Source organism: Augochlora pura, chromosome 8, assembly GCF_028453695.1.
Source record: "Augochlora pura isolate Apur16 chromosome 8, APUR_v2.2.1, whole genome shotgun sequence".
NCBI classification, from domain to species: Eukaryota; Metazoa; Arthropoda; class Insecta; order Hymenoptera; family Halictidae; genus Augochlora; species Augochlora pura.
The window spans coordinates 2,912,321-2,933,764 of NC_135779.1; the positions used below are offsets into that span (position 1 = coordinate 2,912,321).

At 48.0% G+C, this 21,444-nt stretch overlaps 1 protein-coding gene across 2 annotated transcripts in view; it reads right to left on the bottom strand.

The window, feature by feature from the left end:
- Positions 1 to 21,444, bottom strand: part of LOC144474210 (uncharacterized) — a 54,632-nt gene that overhangs the window by 9,154 nt on the left and 24,034 nt on the right. The window contains exons 1-2 of one of the 2 annotated variants that reach the window (XM_078188867.1): positions 20,464 to 21,010; positions 14 to 207 (exon numbers count right to left, since the gene is read on the bottom strand). In XM_078188867.1, the coding sequence (XP_078044993.1) occupies positions 14 to 207; positions 20,464 to 20,509 (240 nt within the window). In that variant the 5' untranslated portion in view covers positions 20,510 to 21,010. Of the gene's footprint in view, positions 1 to 13; positions 208 to 20,463; positions 21,011 to 21,444 lie in introns of those variants that run through there. The other variant, XM_078188868.1, reaches the window with a different exon arrangement.

Below are 21,444 nucleotides of genomic sequence, written 5' to 3' on the forward strand. Positions count from 1 at the left end.
CGCGGGTACGTACCATCGTAATGACAGTCTTGATGGCTTCCGCCGTTGCCTCTTCGCTCGAGGGGGTCTCGACGAGGGTGCTGCCCAAATATTTGAGGGTGAACCGGGCTTCCGACGCATCCTCGGATTCCTCGTGCGTCGTGCCCGCAGAACCGCTGCCCTCGACGCATTCGCGACTATTCGCCAGGGCCCATTCCTCGCATAGTTCTGCAAGTTAACGTCGACCATATTGAAATCCGCCCGACAACGTCCCCTCTTTGCTCACAGCTACCCCTGTGCTCGTCGACTACCGTGTCGAAACACGCTTCGATTGCGTTTCCTTCCCTTCTTAACACGTTCGCGGACTGTCAACACTTTGTCGAAACAGATCAATTAATTTGGAAATTAATCGTAACATTGAAATTTTATTTGGCCGCTTTTTAGATGCTCGGAATATCATATTTTAATAGTTATATTTCTTTTATACACAAGTGGAATATTATAGCGTTTACGTCAAGATTGTGTCACGATGACAGTGATTGCTATAGTATTCACGTCAGCGAACGTGTTAAATTTGCTGCCCGATTTAGATGTAGATTACATTTATATTTAGATATATTTAGATGTAGATTACATATAGTCGTGGACAGATATATATATACAATTAAAAAAGACAACACTTGAGTTACTAATTTAAGACAGTAATGTGTTAAGAGAGCTGTTTCGTTTAAAAAAAAAATGTAGACATAGATTTGCCAACGCTAAACAATAAATGAGAAAAGATAAATGTAGACGTACATATGTGGACGCAATCTCCTCATATTCATAAATTATCTCTACACTGTACTGTACAGTTTACTGTATAAATAACAGCATAATGTAAAGCTTGAAGAACAACTGAAATCCAAAATTGCGGAAGGTGACAAACCAATCTCACCCTTTGGATGTCATACAAGTTGCACCGGTGCAACACACGATTGACACACCTAACTGACAACATAATTTCGTTCACATTCTTTCATTACGAAGACGTTAATTACGTTTCCCCGACGCGACTCCAGGCAACATATATGCAAGAAACACGGGGTCGCGAAAACGCAAGAAACACAGCTGCGTGAGCGATCACGCGGGTCAACCTGTCCGAAATGATTTGTCAAGCAATAATGGACGCTGCGCACTCGTCACGTCGATGTCATGTCCCATTAATTCGACCCACCGTCATCCTCCCTCGCAGCCCGACGTGCTCGAGGAGCAATCGATTCTACTCAACGGCCGAAGGGGGGGTCCACGGCAATTTCAAACGCGGTTCCTTCGAAGTTTTGCGATTCAAGAGGAGTCGCTATCGAGACCTCTCAGACCGCCATTGTATCGGATATTACGGTATTTTCCAGCGGAAATAATTGGCATACGCTGGCTGGCAGGGGACCGAAGTTCTTGGAACTGTTGCGAGGAAAGACTGTTCCGCATCAGTTTTCTCAACTTCGTAGACCCGCGATCTTTCCGCGTTGTATCCATGCTCAGAAGCAGGCATACTCGACGATGGAACGACGCGCGTGAGCAGAAACGTCTTTTTTAGTTTTAACGAAAGAGCAATGCACACGAATTTTTGTATAAATATCCAATAATCAAATCTTAAAGCACTCCAGTTTACGTTCGTTTTCGGTTTGAAAAACTTACGCCCTGAGATGAACGTTTTTAAGATACGTTATTTCAGACGTTAAAAGGACCCTTCAATGGTTGCCAAGACTTTTTAAAGACGTCCTTGTGCTATCTGTATACTTCCACAGAGAAGCAAGACACTACAAAGTCATCTCTTTTCTAAAGAACATCATCCGTCTTTCCTTTGGCGTTGGCTGCGTTGTAAATTGGACGCGCGGGTTGAGTGATTCTGATGCACGGCACAACAGATCCATTCGGGGAAAATAAGCTCAAAGTTTCCAATGAAATTCGAGCAGAACTTTATTCTCTGCTTTCAATTGATTTCTTGGAACGACTACAAGCGCGCCCGTGCATTATCTTGCCCTCCGAGAAAAGCAAAACGCCTCGGCTCGTGCCGCGCGACTTTCTACGAGTGCAGGACAAACTTTTCCGTCGCTTTTTGACATCCCTCAGCGAAAGGAAATCGATTTCAGTGCCCGGTGTGCCACAGTGCCGCCGAGGTCGACTGTTTCCCGTCGATCTTTCGCAGTGGAAACGCAATTAGTGTAACTAAGGTAACTAGGATCCAATAAACGTCGCGGGAAAATCGTTTAAGCGATTCCTATTATTTCTGTGCTTTTCGCTTATGAAATTCGCTGTTTCTTTTACTCGCTACTGTGTCATCCTTTCCATCAATTTCTACGTAGACTTTTTACGGTCAATGGTTGAAGCAAGGTATTCTAATTTAATGCATTTACAAATTCTCACAGACAATACAGATACATAGTTATATGCGCGAATTCATTAAATTATTACAAAATCTTATAGAATATCGAGCTTCGTCGTGCGATGTATCATCAATATTGAGAACGTAAATCCTGTAAGGGTTTTATCCTGCGCATTGGATATTGCTCGTGTAATGGATAAATAAATGAATAAATAAATATCTCAACGTTCCCGTCCTTTTGATCAGCTTCAGCAACGAAGGTTCCATCGTATAATTTTTATTTTCACATCTCCACGGAGAAAGCTTTTCGTTGAACAAGAAAGCGCGCCCATGAAATCCCGAGTTTTTCAAAAATACGAATTCGCATGAAAGTCTAACGACCACCACAGAATCGACGCGTCGGTGCTCAAAGCTTTCAGCGGAAAGAGAAGGAGGGGGGTGGTGGGGCCCGTTCAAAGACGAAAAATATGTTTTCGGGCGGGAATTAGCGCTTTGCGGGAACCCCGGGATCAGCCTCGGGTAGAGACAAAAGCTCGTCGGGAGCCACTCGTTGACCACTCGGCGAATAGGCTCCATTCTTCGGCGCATATCTTGCCCACTTGAATCCCGGGGTTCGTTCAGTAATTACGTCCTCGAATTTCGTTTGGCTCAGACGTCGTTCCAATTAAGTTAGCCCCGCGCGCGCGCAGCCTTTCCTCTCCGGCCGCAATACGCGGCGGGTCCAATTAGACGATCCAACGATTGTTCCGATGTCCAACGATACGGTTCGCTCTCCCGCGTAGCCGCGGCACAAAGGACAAAAAAACCCGGAGACCGTGAACGACTTCGCGGTGTCCTCTCTTTGCCCGGGGAAAACTTCTCCGCAGACAATTAACAAACACGGTTTCGGATCTCGCATCGCGGAAACCTTTTGTTCGCCCGCGTCTTTTGGCTCCTCGATTCCTCGTGTCCGATCCGTTCCGAAGTCGGCGACGACTGTTTTCGGAACGCCGCGCGCGCGCTCGCCGACGCGTCCACGAAATCAGGATGAATGTATTTCTTCGCGGGAAACGGCAAGAAACGGCGGAGGATCTCGAGCGCAGGCACTCGTCGAGCTTTCTCGCCTCTGTCGTCCACTCGAAAGAATTGGAAGCAATTACCGCGGCCCGCGCTGTGTTCCTTGACGGTTTCCGGCGCGGAAAAGTAAGCCACTCGTGAAGTCTGCCTCCGCGTAGTTTAACTTTCTCTCTCTCTCTCTCTCTCTCTCTCTCTCTCTCTGATCGAAAATATTCGTTGCTTTCCTTCCCGCTGACGGGGACCACCGAATAAATTGTCAACGAAACGATCCGGCGTTGTCGCGGCGGCGAGCGATCGTTACCGATCGCTCGCCGCCTTTTTCCCCGCGGCTCGCTAATAACTTTAGCAGGTTCTCGAGATCTGCGGGTAGCGTCCCGAGCAGCCGGGATAAAGGGGCGAAATAAGGGGAAGGTGAAAAATCGAATCGAGATTCCCATCAGCCCGACCGCCGACGGGTAAACCGCAAATTAAATCTTCGCCGGGACCTTTCACCGCAGGACCCGCGCGCGCGCGCGCGCGCGACCCTTCGATTCCCCCGGCTCGTTCTGCTTTTATTTTCGGCTCGATTCATTCGGTGGCCTCCCACTTTTCATGGGCTACCTTACCCTTTGGCCCTTGCGGGACCATTTTCACCGTTTCGCGGCGATGGATCGGCTCGGAATTCTACGGATCAATTCTCTGGCGGAAGCGGAGAGAGACCGGTCCGCCGGTGAAATAAGAGCCGTATTTTCATTGCATTCGAAACAGAAACGCGGGATATTATTTACAGGAGACCGTTCGCCATTTCCATCGATATAATTTCATTATGATACATTTTCACTGTCTAGCTTTATTCATTCGTTGAATTGTTTCGATTTTGTAGACATTCTTGTCAAGTATTGTTGCTCAATATTGATGACAATTCTTGTTTTGTGTATGAAGGATCAAATAATCAAGGTTCATATATAATCATTGTATCATGAGTTTATTCTTTATAGTTCAAAAATATTTTCTAAAGCTGTGGAAGATTCACAATCTCGCTATCTTATCTCCAAGATCTTTAGACACCTTCCAAAGATATCATTTGCCTTTTAATTTATCATATGTGCAAGCATAAGAATTTTCAAGTCCCGAATGAACATCTTGAAACGAGAATGATATCGAATGATATTGTCAAGAAGATTGAGAAGTTGCCTACCGAATTCTATAATTAAAACTTAAATATCTTAGAGTGTTTGAACGCGGTCGCGATATCGTCGAGAATAGAACGTCGCCGTGGAATAAATAACTCCGCGCCGCGAGGAAACATCGTAACCGTCTACGAAAATATCGTGCGTCTGTGCTTTATTAATTTCGATGCCGACCGTAGATTTCAGCCCTGTAATAGGACAATTATTATCCAATTTCTCATTCAAGTGGAGAATGGCTTGCCCGGTTCGTTCGGCCCGCGTTTAGCGTTATCGGGCGCATTAATTTTGCAGCGCGCCGCATTGATTAACAATGAAATTACCCGGCCCCCCGCTAATACGTTCGAACGTTCGTCTCGAACAACAAATACGCCATCAATTTTTCATGGTTCGATCAGACGCGGGCCCGATTAATATTCACGCACGGTAATCGTTAATAAGTTAATGCGATGCCGCTCATTGGAGCACTTGGACTCGCGGAGCATTTAAAATCGTCACCTCTGTGAAAACGTGTACACGCGGCCCCTTAGATTTTCGAACAAATTCGGCCGAATCGAACGAACACGCTGGACACGTAAATAATCAATTGAACGCAGCGAATAAATCGCGGATAAATCGAGGCGAACGTTTTTCGAAAACCGACTCTTCGCTGCGCTTTCCCGCGGATGAATAGGTCCGAGGAGTTCAGGCTGCTCTCGACAAGGCTGTCCCCTATTCTCGGCGACCGTGCGCGAGCGAATCGGCCAGACAATTTTCGGCCGAGCTTCCGGGCCGTTCTTGCCGAAACACAACGGGGCAAATTCATGGCTTCCGAACTTCCCGACGCCGAGCGTCGCGGCGTCCCGGCATTTGGACAGAGGCACGGAGAGAACCGCGCACAGTAATTCGTATACAAACTAGCAAGCGCAAACAGTTTCGGCCGTGTAGCGCAATCGACGGAGAGCTGAATCGCGAGAATTGCCGGCTAGCTTCAAGAGACCCGGGGAACCTGAGCAGAGCCCGAATCCCGTCTCTTAACCCGATTGTTTACATCAAATCCCAGCGAACCAGCACAAATAGAGAGACGGAGGGAAATGAAGAGACGGATAGAGTGTGCGTGTGCGAGAGAGAGGGAGAGAGAGAGAGAGAGACGCACGTTCGATCAGAATTCTGCCACGCTGCGAATTTCGATCTCCGGCTCTGCTGGAATTGAGCGTAATTGCGTGTCGTGAACAAGCTGCTCGCCAACAAGGTTTTACCGTCGTTCGTCCACGACAGAGGTTTCCAGTGGCGTGTACAACGATTTGCTCGCAATTTTAACCCCTCCGTACTTCCTCTTCTAACGATTTCTCGAACACCGTCCGGTTTTCAAACTGAAAACGCCGCGGTCGTCCCGAGCTGAATCGATCGCCGCGGGAGACTCCATTCAAAACGAAACAAGACACGGCATAGCGTATGCCGAATCAGGGGTGAGCAGATTATGCCCTCGTTAGACAGCGAATCCTGCTCTATCCTTCGGCGCTTTGTGCGTCTCCCATTCATTTTTCGCGTACTGGATCTCTCTCTCTCTCTCTCTCTCTCTCTCCTTTCTGATTCAATCCCGATCGATTTGAATAAGTCACGGCTGCTTGTTTAGTCGCACCGCTTTCGGGGATCGTTTAATGCAGGATCGAGATTGAACCTGATTAGAATAAAAATTTAACCTGTTTTAGGATCGTGATCGGACTTTATTAGAATCAGGAATGAGCCTAATTCAGTACGAGATTAAGATCAGAAGCAGAAATTCAACACATATACGTAAAATCAGCAGTTAGAGGGTTAGAGTTTTTATGATGGAAATCACAGTTTTGAAAATTTTGAATTGTGTCTTAAAATGTCATCTGTACGTGCCAAAGTGTTAAGAAGATAAAATAAAACAATTTCTAAAGTTATTGAAATGATTGTAGTAATTTTTGTTAAACCGTAAGGGTATTTTTAACAATTGCAAAATTTAATTGGGGCTTAAAAATTTGGTAGAAATTGTGATCCGAATTAAATGTGCTTAAAAAATTACAAGGAATATTTCATGGAATACACTCTCCTCGTACAACTTTTTAAGAGCAAATCATTATCGATTAGTGTGAATTATTTTAAGTTAAGTAAAAACAGCCTATATCCTTATTCTAAAAACTTCGCTTGGAGGCATGGAGAGAGTATCCTCGTATTCCAAGAACGTCCACCCCAGAAAAAAGGAACAAGAAACCAGTGAAAACGTAGGTCACAGTGAACAGTAAGCGAAGTTCGCAAGACGTTTTTCTAAGAATCATGAAGACGATTGCTATCGCCATTGCATTTTGCAATCTTTCGCGTATTCCTTCGTCCTCCGTCGACGATAGAGTAGAGGATCTCCTTATCAGATTCTCGCTGTTCGGGCTCTAAACGAAGCGTCGAGCGTTCCGTCGCGGAAATTCGCAACGGCTGGGATATCGTATCTGTTAATTATTCGCGTGGCGGGGAGATTGTTTGCAAGATTCGGGGCGCAATTAGTCGACTCGACGGGGCAAGGCCGGACTCGGAAAAGTTTCGCTGGCTCGGCGAGAGAGCCGCGCCGGCTGCCCTTTGTTCCGCTCGCATAATCAAGGAGAATGTACCACCGTCAACACGCCATTTGTCTCGTGAAACCAGAAGCCCGAGCGGACGACGACGGCCACCCCCGTTTTTCTTCGGCCGTTCCCCGAGCGAACCGTGTAACGTGGTCGTTGTTAATACGGACCGCGACATCGATAACAGTTATCCGCTGTTATCCGCCGTTATCCGAGCCCGTCGAGTCGTCTTCCGGAAATAAGGATCTCGAGTTTATCGAACGTCCGGCCCTCTTGGCCCCGGCCCACCGCCGCCACTTTCATCCCCTTCGCTGCCCTCGAAAAGCACGGACGGCCGAACCGCTCTCTCGCTTCAGAAGCTCCGCGGACCCGTTCAAACGGCAGCGTTTACGACTTGATCAACCCTGAACGGTTCGGAGCCGAGCACCGCTTCCGCATAGACTCGCTGCTCGAGCTGCACGGTCAACCCTTGTGCGGCCAACCAAAAGGTACAAACACACTCGAAGCGTCGATATTGAAAATTCTTGCCAGAAAGTCCGGGCGCCGCGCGGGGTATCCGGGAATTAATTTCACGGGGAAACGGTCGGCGCGCGCGCGAGCTGATCAACCGAAAGTTTCCAGATGTGTTTGCCCACGTCTCGCGCGCGCCGGCCACGGCCAATTCTTCTAAGTCCGTACGAAATGATCAGAGTTATTAATGAGCTGATATCCGGCGGCGCGTCGTTGTTCTGCCGCGCTCGTGAAATCGACGTACAGCGCCGTATCGAACTCTCCCGGGTCAGCCCCATTCGGACGATAATTAGATTTGCTGCCGCGAAAAAATATGCGCGCTCTATGAATACCTGGCCGAGAGGGAATCTAATTTTAATTAACTCGTTCGGGGTCGATACCGATTCGCCGTGAAACGGAAATACTGGCGACATCGGAATTAATATCCCGCGGATCCGGTAGGGTGTAGCGGAGTAGCCGATTACTATCGCTGCACTTTTGCTTTGATTCGGCTCGTAACTATGACTTTGTATTCATCGAACAAGGTATGTTACGTTTTTGTATCAAAAATTATAATAATATATATATATATATATTACGTAACAATACATAACATTTAACAAGCATTTATCAGACAATACATACCACGCATTTGTAATATGTATTTTCTGATGAATATACAGATCATAATGCCCGAAAACGAACCAAAGGCAATTTATCAGCTCGTTAATCTTTTGACTGCAGCGTACTTTCAGATAGGACCATCAATTCATGCGAAGCGGAACAAACAAACCAGTGATTGTGATTGGCTGTCGATATTGATAAAGAATAAAATTCAAAAAGAGATTACATACGATAAACAGAACATTTAACGCAGTGATAATGTTGGTGCAACAGCGAAAGCGTTGCGGTCCACAATATCTTGATGACATATATTCACGGCTTTCGTACATATATCGCTGGACTTGCTAGGGCGTACATACACGCTTTTCCTAGTCAAACGGTAAATCTCGTACTGCCTTGAACAGTTCTATTAAAACTGCGCTAAAAACACGATTAGGAACGAAGCAAAACTTGGCCGCTGGTAACATCCAACAATTCCGTGACACGGATAAGCCGAGTTCTCGTATTAAGCAACATTACCCTATACCGTGAACGATCGTAAAACGAATGGATTCCCGGGAATGGCTCATTTCGACTTCCCCCGGTCGTTCCGGCGTTAATTGGCGGAGCCCGTCGCTGTCCGCGAAACGTCAAGCTCGGCACGGACGACAAGACGTCGCCGGGCGAAAAAGAGTGGAAATCTTCGGGGCCGGATATTCTCGCTGGATCTCGAGAAAAAAAAAGTGATTGCTTCGTGCTCTCGTTGTCCATCGACGTTCTCCAAGGTCCATCGGCTTCCGCGACAGAGAAAAGTCATTTCCACTATGCTCGCGAAAAGGTCTCCCCTAGGAGACCGCGGGCAAAATATCGCGGACCCGGTTGTCTCGCCTCTTTCTCGAGACCCGTTTCAACCCCGACGCCGTTCGCCATTTTTCCCAGACATTTTCGTTCGCGACGGTGCGGCAGCCGCGTCTGGTATCGCGGCGAAAATCAGAAGCGAATTCGCCGGGAAAATTCATTGCCGTATCGGTGAGGGGAGGCGGAGGGAACAGTTGCGCGTAAGATAAAGCGAGTAATTAACAGACTTCGGCCTCGAGCCCGCGAGTTTCCAGCCTGAAAGCTGGGAAAGTTCGTTCGATTAGCGTGGACCGTAAGTTTGGCTCGATTACTCGCCGCGTCGAGTACGACCGGCAACCGTCTACCGTCTACTTGTTCCTCGAGACCGTAACGATTTAATTGAATCGGATCGAGAAGCGGGATATCGCGGACCGGAGAGAGCGAGCACGTTCTACGACTCTGCAGCGAACATGCGATTTTTAATTAACACCTCGCTGCCGTGTCTCTAGAATGACGTCTTCCTCGTACAGTGGGTAGCATAACTATGGCATCGCCCTTGCTTTAGAGTATTTCGAACTTTTGAACGGGATGCGAGAAGGTCGATTATACGCACTTCGTATAACAATTAGTCGGACTCGCGACGGGGCAATCTACCGGCAAGTAATCTACGTAATCTGCTAAGTGCGAATGTTCGTTTATTTTCTTATAATCCGGAACTGGCGTTCTCGTTAAAATGACCGATAGACTGGGATCAGGGTATTCGCCGTAGAGTAAGAAATTAAACCTTTTGTTGTTCGCTTTCTGCATCAGCCGAGTCTTTGATAAATGATCCAATTTTTCAACAGTTGAAAAGCGGTGCTTAGTCACCTTTAACCCAAACTAAATTATTGAACCTGAGACCTCGTGAAGAAAAATGTAAAAGGTTCTGTTGTCAGAAATGACTGGCCTACGAACTATTAATAATATAATATAATACATAATTTAGCTTTTTCTAATTCCTTAATAAATATTCCAGTTCCTCAATAAATAAGAGAAAACCACTGCTAGTACTTCCAAATAAAATAAAACTTTCTCAACGGATCTCCGATCTTTCGTCCGTTTTATTAACGTTTCCGTGGGAAACGTTTAGGCTCGGCCAGGGTCATAACGAATCCTATTACACGTACATCGAATAGCATAATCCCGAGTTCTACGATTGGTCGGGATTACTCCGCCGGCCACGTCGTCGCACGCGTCGACGACGGAGTTTTCTTCTCCCCGACGAGAGCAGAGAACGTTGCCGCGGCCGGAGAAATCGCGTCGGGTGGGGCAGGCTGTGTTGGATTTCTTGCGGTGGAAGAAGACTTCTCAAACGAAATTCTGCCAACTCGTAATTAGTTTTCCAGCATCGGAGCCGTCTTCCGCGACGAGGAGAAAAAAAAGCTCCGTGATTTCCAGTTGTGCTCTTGCTCCGCGGGAATAATAGCGCCAGGCTGTCTTCTCCTTGCAAGCACGAATCGTATTCGGACCACGTTAAATCGTGAAAAATTTCTCACAGAGAAGTCTCCCCCCCGCAGGATATTCGGACGGAATTTTGTGAAATTTCAGATACGAAATCGCTTTCCCCGGCTTGCTCTGTATTCGACCGGATTTATTAAGTTACCGATATAAAATCGCGCCGTTTGCGCGCCCCGAAAATACTAAACGAACAACGGGAGCATCGATGCTGCTGCAAAGGGATTTTTCATTCGAATGGTAAGCAGCTAAACCGAGCTACGGTAGAATTTTTAATTAGGCGGTTTCTTCGGTCTACGAAGTCTACTTTACGCTATCATAAAATATGTACGGTAAGATAGTGTTTGATTAAGCAGAGGTAGCCCTTCGATTAGGTACACACAGCATTCTATAACACCGTCTCGCTGCAACGTGATAAGAAAATTGCGGAAACTATTTTATAACACTGTGCTTCTACAGCGCCGGATAACATAATTTTTGTTTCGTACATTTAAAGACTAAATTACCATAAAATAATGACGGCAAGAAATAATACTGTAATGTACTTCTTTCGAAAGACGATGAAAATTCAAAAGTGAGCTGCGAAAGTGTCTATTTTCATACCGCGAAGTCTGTAACGACCGTGCAAGAACCGGCAAAGAATCTAGAATTACAAATTTATTAAAGTGGATAGAAGGTGGAAAAACTGAAATGAAGAAGAATGTTCAGAAAGCGAAGGCGACATCGCTCAAACGAAGAAATGTCTTCTTTGGATTATACTGAGTATTAATGAGGAGGAAATTGGTTAAATTAAGATTACATTAAATAAAGGTAATATTTCCCTTTTCGTGTTACACGTACCTTTATATTTTCAATAAAAATTATGTTCCGTATATGAAATTGAAAAAAAATGTTCTCAATAAGTTTTAAGAACACCTCCCCCTCCTTTTTGTGGCTGTAGATCGCATAGAATACGGTTTCAAACAACCCGGCATTTTCTAGGAACTCGTACACCGTATTGTGAAAGGGTTATCTGTACATAGAACTCGTACAACCAAAAGGTGTTAAAGAAACTCCACGGTTGCGAATGTTTTACAGCAGATCGGCCAGTCTACGGAATCGCAATTATTGGCATAATTACGTTATTCCAGCTACAATTATTATCATTTCAATTTACGACGTATAATCTATTAACTTTGCTCGGCCAAATGTAAGATGCAATAGAGAGTTACCGACAAGTCTGAATAAATTCAATCCCGTCGTTCGCGTAAAGCAACGGGGGACGCTTTCCGTGCTCGATACCGCTTTAATGTTAACGATCCGTAAACGCAATGTTCCGACGGTTTCGCTGGCTCGTACCTTGCCGACCACCTCCCCGCGTTCCTGTAATAAATGCATAAAATGGACGTCGGAAGCAATATCCGAGCTTTCGTCGCGTCGGCGTCGCGCTAAGAATCGGAAGCGGCGAGAGCCGCCGTACGGAATATCCGAAAGCATCGTTGAAGCGTTAATTAAGCCTGTAACGCGAGTCATATTAAACGGCAACAGCGGGTGCTGATTAATAGCCGTGGCAACGTCGTAACTGCGAGCAAATAGGCGAACCGGTGCGTCGATAGAGGTGCAACGGCATTAGGCTATTCGGCGCGGCTCGTTATTCACGGGAAACGGGAAGAACATTGAAAATTAATGGCGCTCGTAGATAAAACTGAGGATCGAGTGGAGGAATCCGAGGCTCGTTAAACGTTTATATTTATCGCGGGATAGCACTCGCGACCTCTTGCATATTCGCCGAATTTACAAGCTCTCTCTTGCCGGTCAAAAGTCAAGAAAAAGAGAGTAGAGAGAGAGAGAGAGTAGAGAGAGAGGTCGAGTCGCCAGCAGGAAAGTTAGGCGCGAACCAAGAAGAATAACGACCGGCGTAAACGTTTTTACGAGTAGCTGGGTCGACTCCGGGGGTTGGTTTCCGTATCGCGTTGCGGTCTCGCCGACCTGGGTTGGCAAACCGACCGCGCCAGCCCTTGCTCTCCCTCTAATAGAACCTACAACTATGACGAAAAACTTCGTCGGGTCGAAAGATGCTCGTACACTTTGCCGGAAGTTTCCGCCGGAGTTCGCCAGGTAAAACCCGTAGTGGCGAAAGCTCGCGAAACACACTTCCATGCATTAGGAATCAAACCGGTTGAGATTTAACGGCGCTTCTCTCCACTCTACGCGATTGAGAACCCGCGGAAGAAATGAGGAACCTGAGCTGGCTCCAACAGCGAGAATAGTCGCGGCTCTCTATGATACCCGGTTTAATCAGAAGCACGGCAAAGTGCCGTTAAAAGAACGTTTCTCCGTCGTGCTACGAGAGCAGAATCTCGTTTATCCGAACTCCTTGTACCATCCGAAATCGCGTCTACCGAATTTCGCCATGAACGCGCAAAATCGCGTAGAGTAATGCACTTCGTTTCTAGTCCGGGCGGTTCCGAGGCGTCTTTCGAGCCGCGTGTCGGCGATTACAGGTGACAAGGGGCGGGCGAACCGATCGCCGATTTTTCGCTCGGTGTCACGTTGCTGAAACTGCGGGTAAAGCGGACAGTTCGCCGAAGAAGCGAGCCGAGTTTAACCGATCGACTCTCGATCGTGATTTCGACGTAAATCACGGGTAAGCCCGGAGACGGTCGTGTCCCCGTCGTTCGTTTCCCCGGTCCGCATCGAAGGTCGCGGTATTCGTTTCACCGTGAAAAGTTCTCCGATCCCCGAGCACGGAATAATCGTTTCGCGCTCGATCGAATCGATTCACGGAGAAATCGAAGGGAAACCACGTTCGGTTAACGCCCGTTCGCCGGGAAGTCTTCGGCCGATCCCGTTCGGAAACGAGCACGCGTCGTCCCGAGGGTCCGGTTAATTCAGTTAATCAGAATTTCCATTCTAAAAGCTGGGAGAAAGCCCGAGGGACACGGGGAGACAGCAGGCTCCCGAGGGGCGAACTCGTCATTTAATTTATATTTAAATCGGCTGCGAAACGATCCCTCGGCGATCCCGTTGAACACGCCTTCGCGAGCAACCGAGACTTTTCCGATTCATCGGAATTCGATCGAGCGATCAAACAACGATCGTTGCTTTCTTTCGTTTTCCATCGGCGCCGGCCAGATGCTCGCCTCCGTTCGCTGCATATTAAAAGAATTGCCGCGGAAACTTCGGTTTTGCATTGCGCCGAGGCGGAAGGTAACCGCGATACCCTATGTTACAGCATACTTTGCCGGTAGTCGCGCCCGAGAAACCTCGGAAGTGCAGAAATTCTCGGCCATTTTGGTACCTCCGCTTTCGATTCGACGATTATTGCTACGCTGTTGCTGGTTTATTAATTATCGGCCTATTGAAACCGTCGGCTTGTAAGACGAGATTAAACTTTACCTTGGTGGTTTTTATTATTTTTTACCTTTTCAGTGTATATTTCAATGGATTTTGTAGACTTTGTTCCGAATAGACTGTAGCTGCGATTGAATTACTCCAATGAATTTTGTAGACTTTGTTCCGAATAAACTGTAGCTGCGATTGAATTATAGTTATCACGGCTCTAAATTGTTAAATAGAAATGCACAGTTTGAGGAGATATACGAACGTTATTATGCCGACAAAAATTTGTTACGCGAGAGATTGTAATAGGGCAGAAATGACACGACACCGTCCACCGAGGATTAAACTTGGAAAGCTTGGCAAGCACTTTTCGATTAACCCGACACGTAAATTCTATTCGACGAAACACCAGCGCGCAAAGCCGAAGAGGGCTCTCGGTCACCGTCGACGCGGATTAATCTGCAAGACAAACGAAAGTTAATGGACAGCGACGCGCCGGATTAAAACGTTCGGTCCAGGTGTCAAATTTTCAGTTCTTCTTTTCCGTCGCGGTCGTTCGATCGCCGGTTCAACGACTCCGTCGGGAGACCGTTGCGGGAATCAATCGGCCGGCGTAGTCCGTCGACGACACGGCGACGACGGGATGAATCGCTGGTAACGAACGAGGGAAAAGCGTGTCCGACGGCAAAAACTACGCCGGACGATCGGCGCCTCGCTTAATGCTCGCGAATATTCGAATCAACGTCGACGATCCGTTTCGTCGACGGCGGGGCCCGATGAATATTCATGGCCGGCTGGGAAACCTACTTAACGGTTATGGCAAATACGAAGCGCTGTTCACACGACTTCCGCCTTTCGCGGCTCCGCCCCTGCGCCGCGCCGCGCCGCCGTGTGCTTCGCCCGGCGTTTCTTCGCGAGAAAATTACAATTTCGAAGGGCGAGGAATTCGATTGCTGAACCGGAAGTGTCGACGGACTGATAAAACATTCATGCCGCAATCGTTTCGCCATGCAGACGCGAACCCGACGCTGGACGCTCAATTTTTAATTACTTCCATTCCCGAACTGTTAATTGTGCTGAAAATTTATCAACGCGTGACGAACTCTATTCACAGATTTGTCTACGAGATTTTCAATGCGCTGGAAATGTTTTTCTCACCCTCGGACGGCGGATCATTTTTACAACTGTAAAATTGTTAATGTTTATAATCGTTATCATCTTTATTTAGCAATTAATAGAAAGAAATATTTAATGATATCTCGTGTAAACCTATTAACTTTCTCATAATATCTCACGTTACGTTAATTTAGTTTTCAGTCCGCTTGCCAACTGTTAATCTCGGTTTTTCCTAGTATAACAGCAACTTAATTTATTTAATTTCCAAAAATTGAGTAATTAAGTAACTATCTCAATACTCTGGGTTCGAATGATTCGGTAACCGCTGCCTTAGTGTTACTCCGTAAGTGTTTATTCCATAAACATCGAAATAAACGCAGAATAGATGTTGCAAAGAGGCGGTCCATGATTTATTTATTTATTTCCTTCTATCCTTGACAAAGGCGACACGTGTGGCACGTTATTCCAGCGCAAGCTACCGAGCTGCGAAAGTGACTGACGCGTTTTGTGCTCCGCAACAACGATCAGGTGAAATTTATCTCCACCTCCCGTTTGTTTTTAATACAATTCGAATTTCATGACAGAAATGAATTCAAAAATATTGTTACGCTACAGTATCTAAACTGACGAGAACATGATACGTTTTCATTTAATCTCTCTTTTCGGCGATCGATCTTCCGACAATTTTTATTCCGCTCCGACGAAAGTGTTTTCACAACATCTGCGTAATTCGAAAACCGTTCCGCAGCCGCAGTCTACCGGTCTCGATGCCTAGAACAGACAATGCCATAACGAACACACGTCTTTCGCGCTTAATTGAACGATCTTATCCAGCCGCAAATGACGTACGCAGGGGAAATCCCAGCTGGAGAAGATTCCGTTCGAAATCCACCTTTGTACATCAATTTCCGCGCGTGCACCGCAGGCCTTTGCGAGAGAGGGTTCTCTGTTGGCTGGAGGCCTATCGGCGCGACGGCTGGGAACACTTGCGCGCATAATTCGACGTCGATCGTTAACGAAGTATTTCCAATTAAGGCGCTACAGTTTCGGATGCGGAGGAGGGCCCGATGAATTTATTAGACGGATCGGGAGAGCGGCCCCCGCCGTTTTCCCCGGGAAAACGGAAATGAACAGAGCGTCGGCGCTAGTCGGCTCGATATTGGTTCCGCATCGGGACTCGCGTTGTTTCGGCGCGGCTTCCCGCCGATTTTCCACGATTTTCGCTCGGTCTCTCGCAGGGTCTCTCCCGTAAACAGCACGCGAACACCTCGGCGGAACGCTTGTAATCCCGACTAATACCGCGTTTCGGGGAAACAAAGTCGTCGCAACTGTCGGTGTCCGGACAGCCTCTCTCCCGTGCGCCGCACTGTTTTTTTTATTATTCGCGAATCTCGTAAAGCGAACGATTCACAGTTCCGCGGCTTTGGACCGACTCGTCGAATCGTTTCGAATTTACAGCCCCCGCGTGCTCGCCGATAACGGCCCCGAATACGTAATGTCCGCGCGAGCATCGATTTCACCCGCTCGGAACGTCGTAAAACAGGAGAGAACCGGTCGGGATAACGACGATAACGAAACTCGATCGGTGTCGGTCGAGCCTCAACGAGCTCATTAGCAGCTATCAGTTCGCCCTTGTAATCAACGAATCCTCCTGCTCGCTGCCCGCCGACCCTTTGCGGTCCTGCTGCGAGGATCACTCTGCGTTTCGATCGCGGCGATAGCTGTTGCAGGGATACTTGTCGACGGCTCATCTCTACGTAGAAAGATTTAGGAGGGCACGCTGTACAGAGACTATTTCATCTCTCACCGAAGTCTCGTCTATGCTCCCTCGTATTTCGTACGATTTTGCGACAAATTGATTCGGAACAAGGCTCCCAATACCTTGTTTTATAGTATGGAATTTGACTCGCATCGAAGATTGTTAAACAGAACAATATCTTTTTCATATTACATTGAAATTAAATTCTATTATTTTGTTGTCGATGTATAAGCAATGAAGAAACGATGTACGTACGATAAATGTAAATATTATTTATCTTTTGATAATAAAGAATATCGTCTGGCAAGATTCCAATATCCTCGATAAATCAACCATCCTCTCGTTTCACCACTTTCTCAACCATGTTTATGAGAAATATCGAAAGCTGTTCTCTATAAAACGCTATGTGATTTCAGAAAATGTCGAATGTAGTAATAGGGTACTATATCAACCTCTGCTTCGTAGGAGTCCTTAAATTTCGATGGGAATTGTCTCGAATCGCGCACGAAGAATTCGAAACAAAGTGATTAATATTTAACAGCGGGCTCGGTCGGGATCCGCTGCATTCTTTATAGCGCGTGCGATAAAGTAAAAGTTGATTAGCGTGATTGATTAAAACGTGGCTCGAACAAAAGAACGACGAACGTAGAACGCGCGCGCGCCCGCGAATAAACCGAGCGAATCGTGCGCGCATTAACATTCGGCGCACAATGCGCTGTCACCCGTTTCGTTCGACGCATGATATACGCGAGATTCGAAACGTCGCGCGTCGACAGGGACCAGCCACGAAGACTCCGATATGTGCTCCGGTGGTGTTCGTCCGCGATTTTCGTCGATATTCAAATTTTGATGCGCCGGTTTCGGACGCGTCCGCGCGTGCTTAATGCCAGGCGTGGCTTTAATGGAAGACGACGGCCGCGCGATGATTGGAGCGGATTGGCCCGCGTCGACGGTTAAACTTGTTGGTACAATGCAAACGATGGCCGGAGGTCTTCGCCGAAATTACCGGGACACGGTGGAGCGCCAGCTGCCGCAATCTTAGCAGCGGTTTCCTTTAAATCCCTTGGCGAATCTCAATGACAAAGGCCCCGGCCCGTTTCTTCTGGTAGCGTCGAGACGCCGCCGGGATCGCAGCGTCGAGACGATCCTAACCGAAATGAATATACCCAATTTGTGAAAGAAAGCAATCGAGATATATTTTAACGAAGCATCTCCCCGGAAGGTAACGATATTTTCGCCGCCACGTTGGTCAGACGAGACCGATAAAATTTCGTTACGCTCGACGTTCGATATTAATTGCTGTCTTTTACGTAAACCGACGTTCATTCAAATGAACGAGGTACACGTGTCATAGTAACATGCAGCTTGTCAGACACGTCACGATATAAATTATTCGGATTTCATACGATTATCGCAAACTCTAGCGCTGCGCTTGTTAAAGTAATTGCAACATATCATTTGCGAATTTCTTCTCGAGGATTAGCTATTTTAAATTTCAAATAACATAGTTCCGTGAAATCAAACTCTTTGCTCATCGTCACGGAATCGACGCGGTGTCTTTCGTCTCGCTGAACTTCCGTCGCAAATCGCTCTGTATCTTCAAAGCGACGGTAAAGAAAATTCCAAAATTGTTAGAACGTTGCACGGGGGGAGTAGTCTCTCGCGAGTCAACCGCGAGGTAGATCCGAAGAATGCAATCCGGCAAACTGAAGGAGCCGTAACGAAGACGGATGCCGGGGCACGAGAGATTCCCTGCATAAATGAGCGCGGCGCGCAATTTCTGGTAACGTACCAACTCGCGGCAAGCATAATTAATGTTATCGTCTCCCCGGGACCATGGTGCTTCCGCACGCCGGTACTGGAAATTTCGGCAACGGCTCCCCGAGGTGTCGCTAAAAAATCTGTTCGTTACTCGAAGCGACCGCCGCGAAACTCCGCAGCGGAGCTTCCGTTAATTTCGCTGGTCGGAGTTCGCCGTTAGATAAGAAGTTCGCGGAACGGCGCTCGCGGCTCGGCGTGAAATCGAAGCGTGTAAGAGCGGCACACGCTTGGAAGACGGAGAGGAGATTGGGAGAGCGCGCGTCGACGCGTTTCGCGCTCAGTTTCGCGAGATAACACCGCCGGCCGATAGATCGGGAACTCTTGTTCTTTGATCGCGCGGCGCCGAGACGCGGCCTCCGCGATTATGCAAATTTTATGATCAATAATCAGTGCCCCGAAGGAGGTCACATTGCGCCTATAACGTGACCCGGCATGCATTACCATAATCTTAAACGCGGCTCTCTATTACGACGCTTATTGCGAATAATCGCGTTAACTGCCGGCGCTGATGTTGCTTGCTGCCGCTGCCGCCGCCGCGAGCTCCGCTTCTGCTCGTCTCCGTTAACGTTTCCCGGCGTTTCGCAGCCGACACGACTTTATCGTTAATCATCCGGCTGCGTACCAGCGCGTAGTAAATAAGCTTTCTCGATCAGCCAGCCGAGAAAATGCAATTTCGTCAATTATCGCAGCCGACTAGAATTTCGATTAGATCCCGGGTGCACACGCCTTCGCTCTTTGAAACGGTATCTCTATCGAGTTGCCGGCCCGGAATTACTGTGGTGGCCCTTGAAACGGAGCCCTGCCGATAAATTTCCTTCGTTCCGCAGCCAACGATAACCGCTCGGACGTAAATTCGCAAGAAACAGGATCCGCTCTCGGCCATTCCTTATTGCGGGTCGCGACGATCCTCGAGGCGAGGCCCTTCAACTCCCCGGTTTAGAGACGTATTTACGATTTATTGATACCTTTCATCCCCCCCATCTTCGTTAACCTACATCATCGAAAGCACAAAGAAAAGCTATAGCGTCGCTTCGTCGCAGCCTAATCGAAATTTTCTTTTACTTCAAATTTCACAGTATATCGTCAACGATATAATGATACACGCGCGTTTCATGTTGTTATACGATATACACGAGTAACACGATTAACCTCTTATTAATGATCTATTAATTGCGAAACTCCCGCTCGGTATCTAACCGCCGTTTGTTCGCTTAACAATGCCAAGCGGCGAACACGAGCCACAAAAATTCGCACGATATCGGAGTCGTTTGGTTAATGAAACAAAGTTACAATTTACCGCAGGAAATAATAGTCCGGCTCTTTTGTGTTCCGAAAGTTCTATTCAACGTTTTCGTTCGCGCACTGTATTACGTCGAAAATGAGTTTCGAGACCGTGCTCAAAAAATCGGTATGCCCATTAGCGTTACCACCCATATGTGACCGACGCGGCGCGCTCCTCGACGTGTTAAACGAAACGACGAGTTTTCGGGTGGACCTATTGTATCCGTTCTTCCGCAACGTACACGGTCGTGATCATCCCCGAGAAGACATTCGCAAAGTGCTTCAACAACGTTCGAAACGGTGGCTGTTACTTTGCCGTGCGGATCCACAGCATCCCGAAAAGTGTAGAATCCCTCGTAACGCGGGTGCCTAACCGGCGGAAAATTCGAATTAGACGCAACGTTTGGCAAACTCGACGTTCCGGCGGGTCGTTCAATCGACGATCGACGGAGAAAACGCGAGAAATCGGTATATCTCGATCGCGGCGAAACGATACGGCTCACCGATGCGTCGTCCGAGAACTCTGTCGTCCGAGGAACGGTATCGTAGCCGACGCGATCCGAGACAATAGCCGCTAAAGCCGGCGAAAGTCATCCACAAACAGTGGCAACTCACTTTTGTGCTTGGAGCTGCTCTTCCACAGGCCCTTGAAGAACGACATCCTGGCTGCCCAGCGCAGCACGAAGCTCCACAGATCCAGAGCTCGATGATCGTCGATCGGGGGATGATCGTCGGTCAGGGTGGCTGAGGTCACTCGCGAGACGCGGCACGGATCCCTCGGATCTCCCAATCACATGTGACGTGTCAAGCGAGCGATAATCACGGCCACGGGACGCCGTTACACGCGACGCGTCACAGCGACGCCACGACCGCGGCCGACGGCCCGGTAAATTTTCATTTCGGAGCGGACAGGGGGATATCTCGTAATCCGTCGACGAAAAACGAGGAGCCGGGGGGATCACTGGAAGATCCTGGGGGATGGACGAAGAGACAGGGGGAGAGAGAGAAGAGAGAGAGAGAAAGAGAGAGGGTGAGAGCTGCGTGGAAACGTGCTGTCGGGAGGACAGTGCGCCGCGATGTGAGCGCGTCCGCACGGAGTTTATTCCGCTCCCCTGTCGCGTACATGCGCATCCCCATCCCTGTTCCCGTTCCCATTCCCGTTTCCATTCCCTTTCCCATTCCCACGTTCGCGTTCCCTTTCCCTTTCCTTTTCCCGCCCCCTCATCCCCCGCTGATACCTGCCGCTCTCGCCCTACACCGATCCCCATCCCAATGCCGGTCCCCATACCGATTCCTATACCAATCCCCATACCGATCCCTATACCGATCCCCATACCGATCCCTATACCGGTCCCGTTTCCGCTTTCGAACCAGATCCCCGCCGAAAGGATCCAGATTATTTCCGCGCATTCCGTGGACCGCGTCGCGTTATCGCCATCCCCCATTTAGGAGCCCCGATATTTTGCAGCATTTTTTTCCAAATTTCACCCGGTCCTGTACACCGGCGCCGCGCGTTCGTCGCCAAAGTTTGCCGATACCGGCATTTCCCCAAATTGATTGTCATTGTTCCGATTCGGTCTTCTTTGTTCTGCTCGC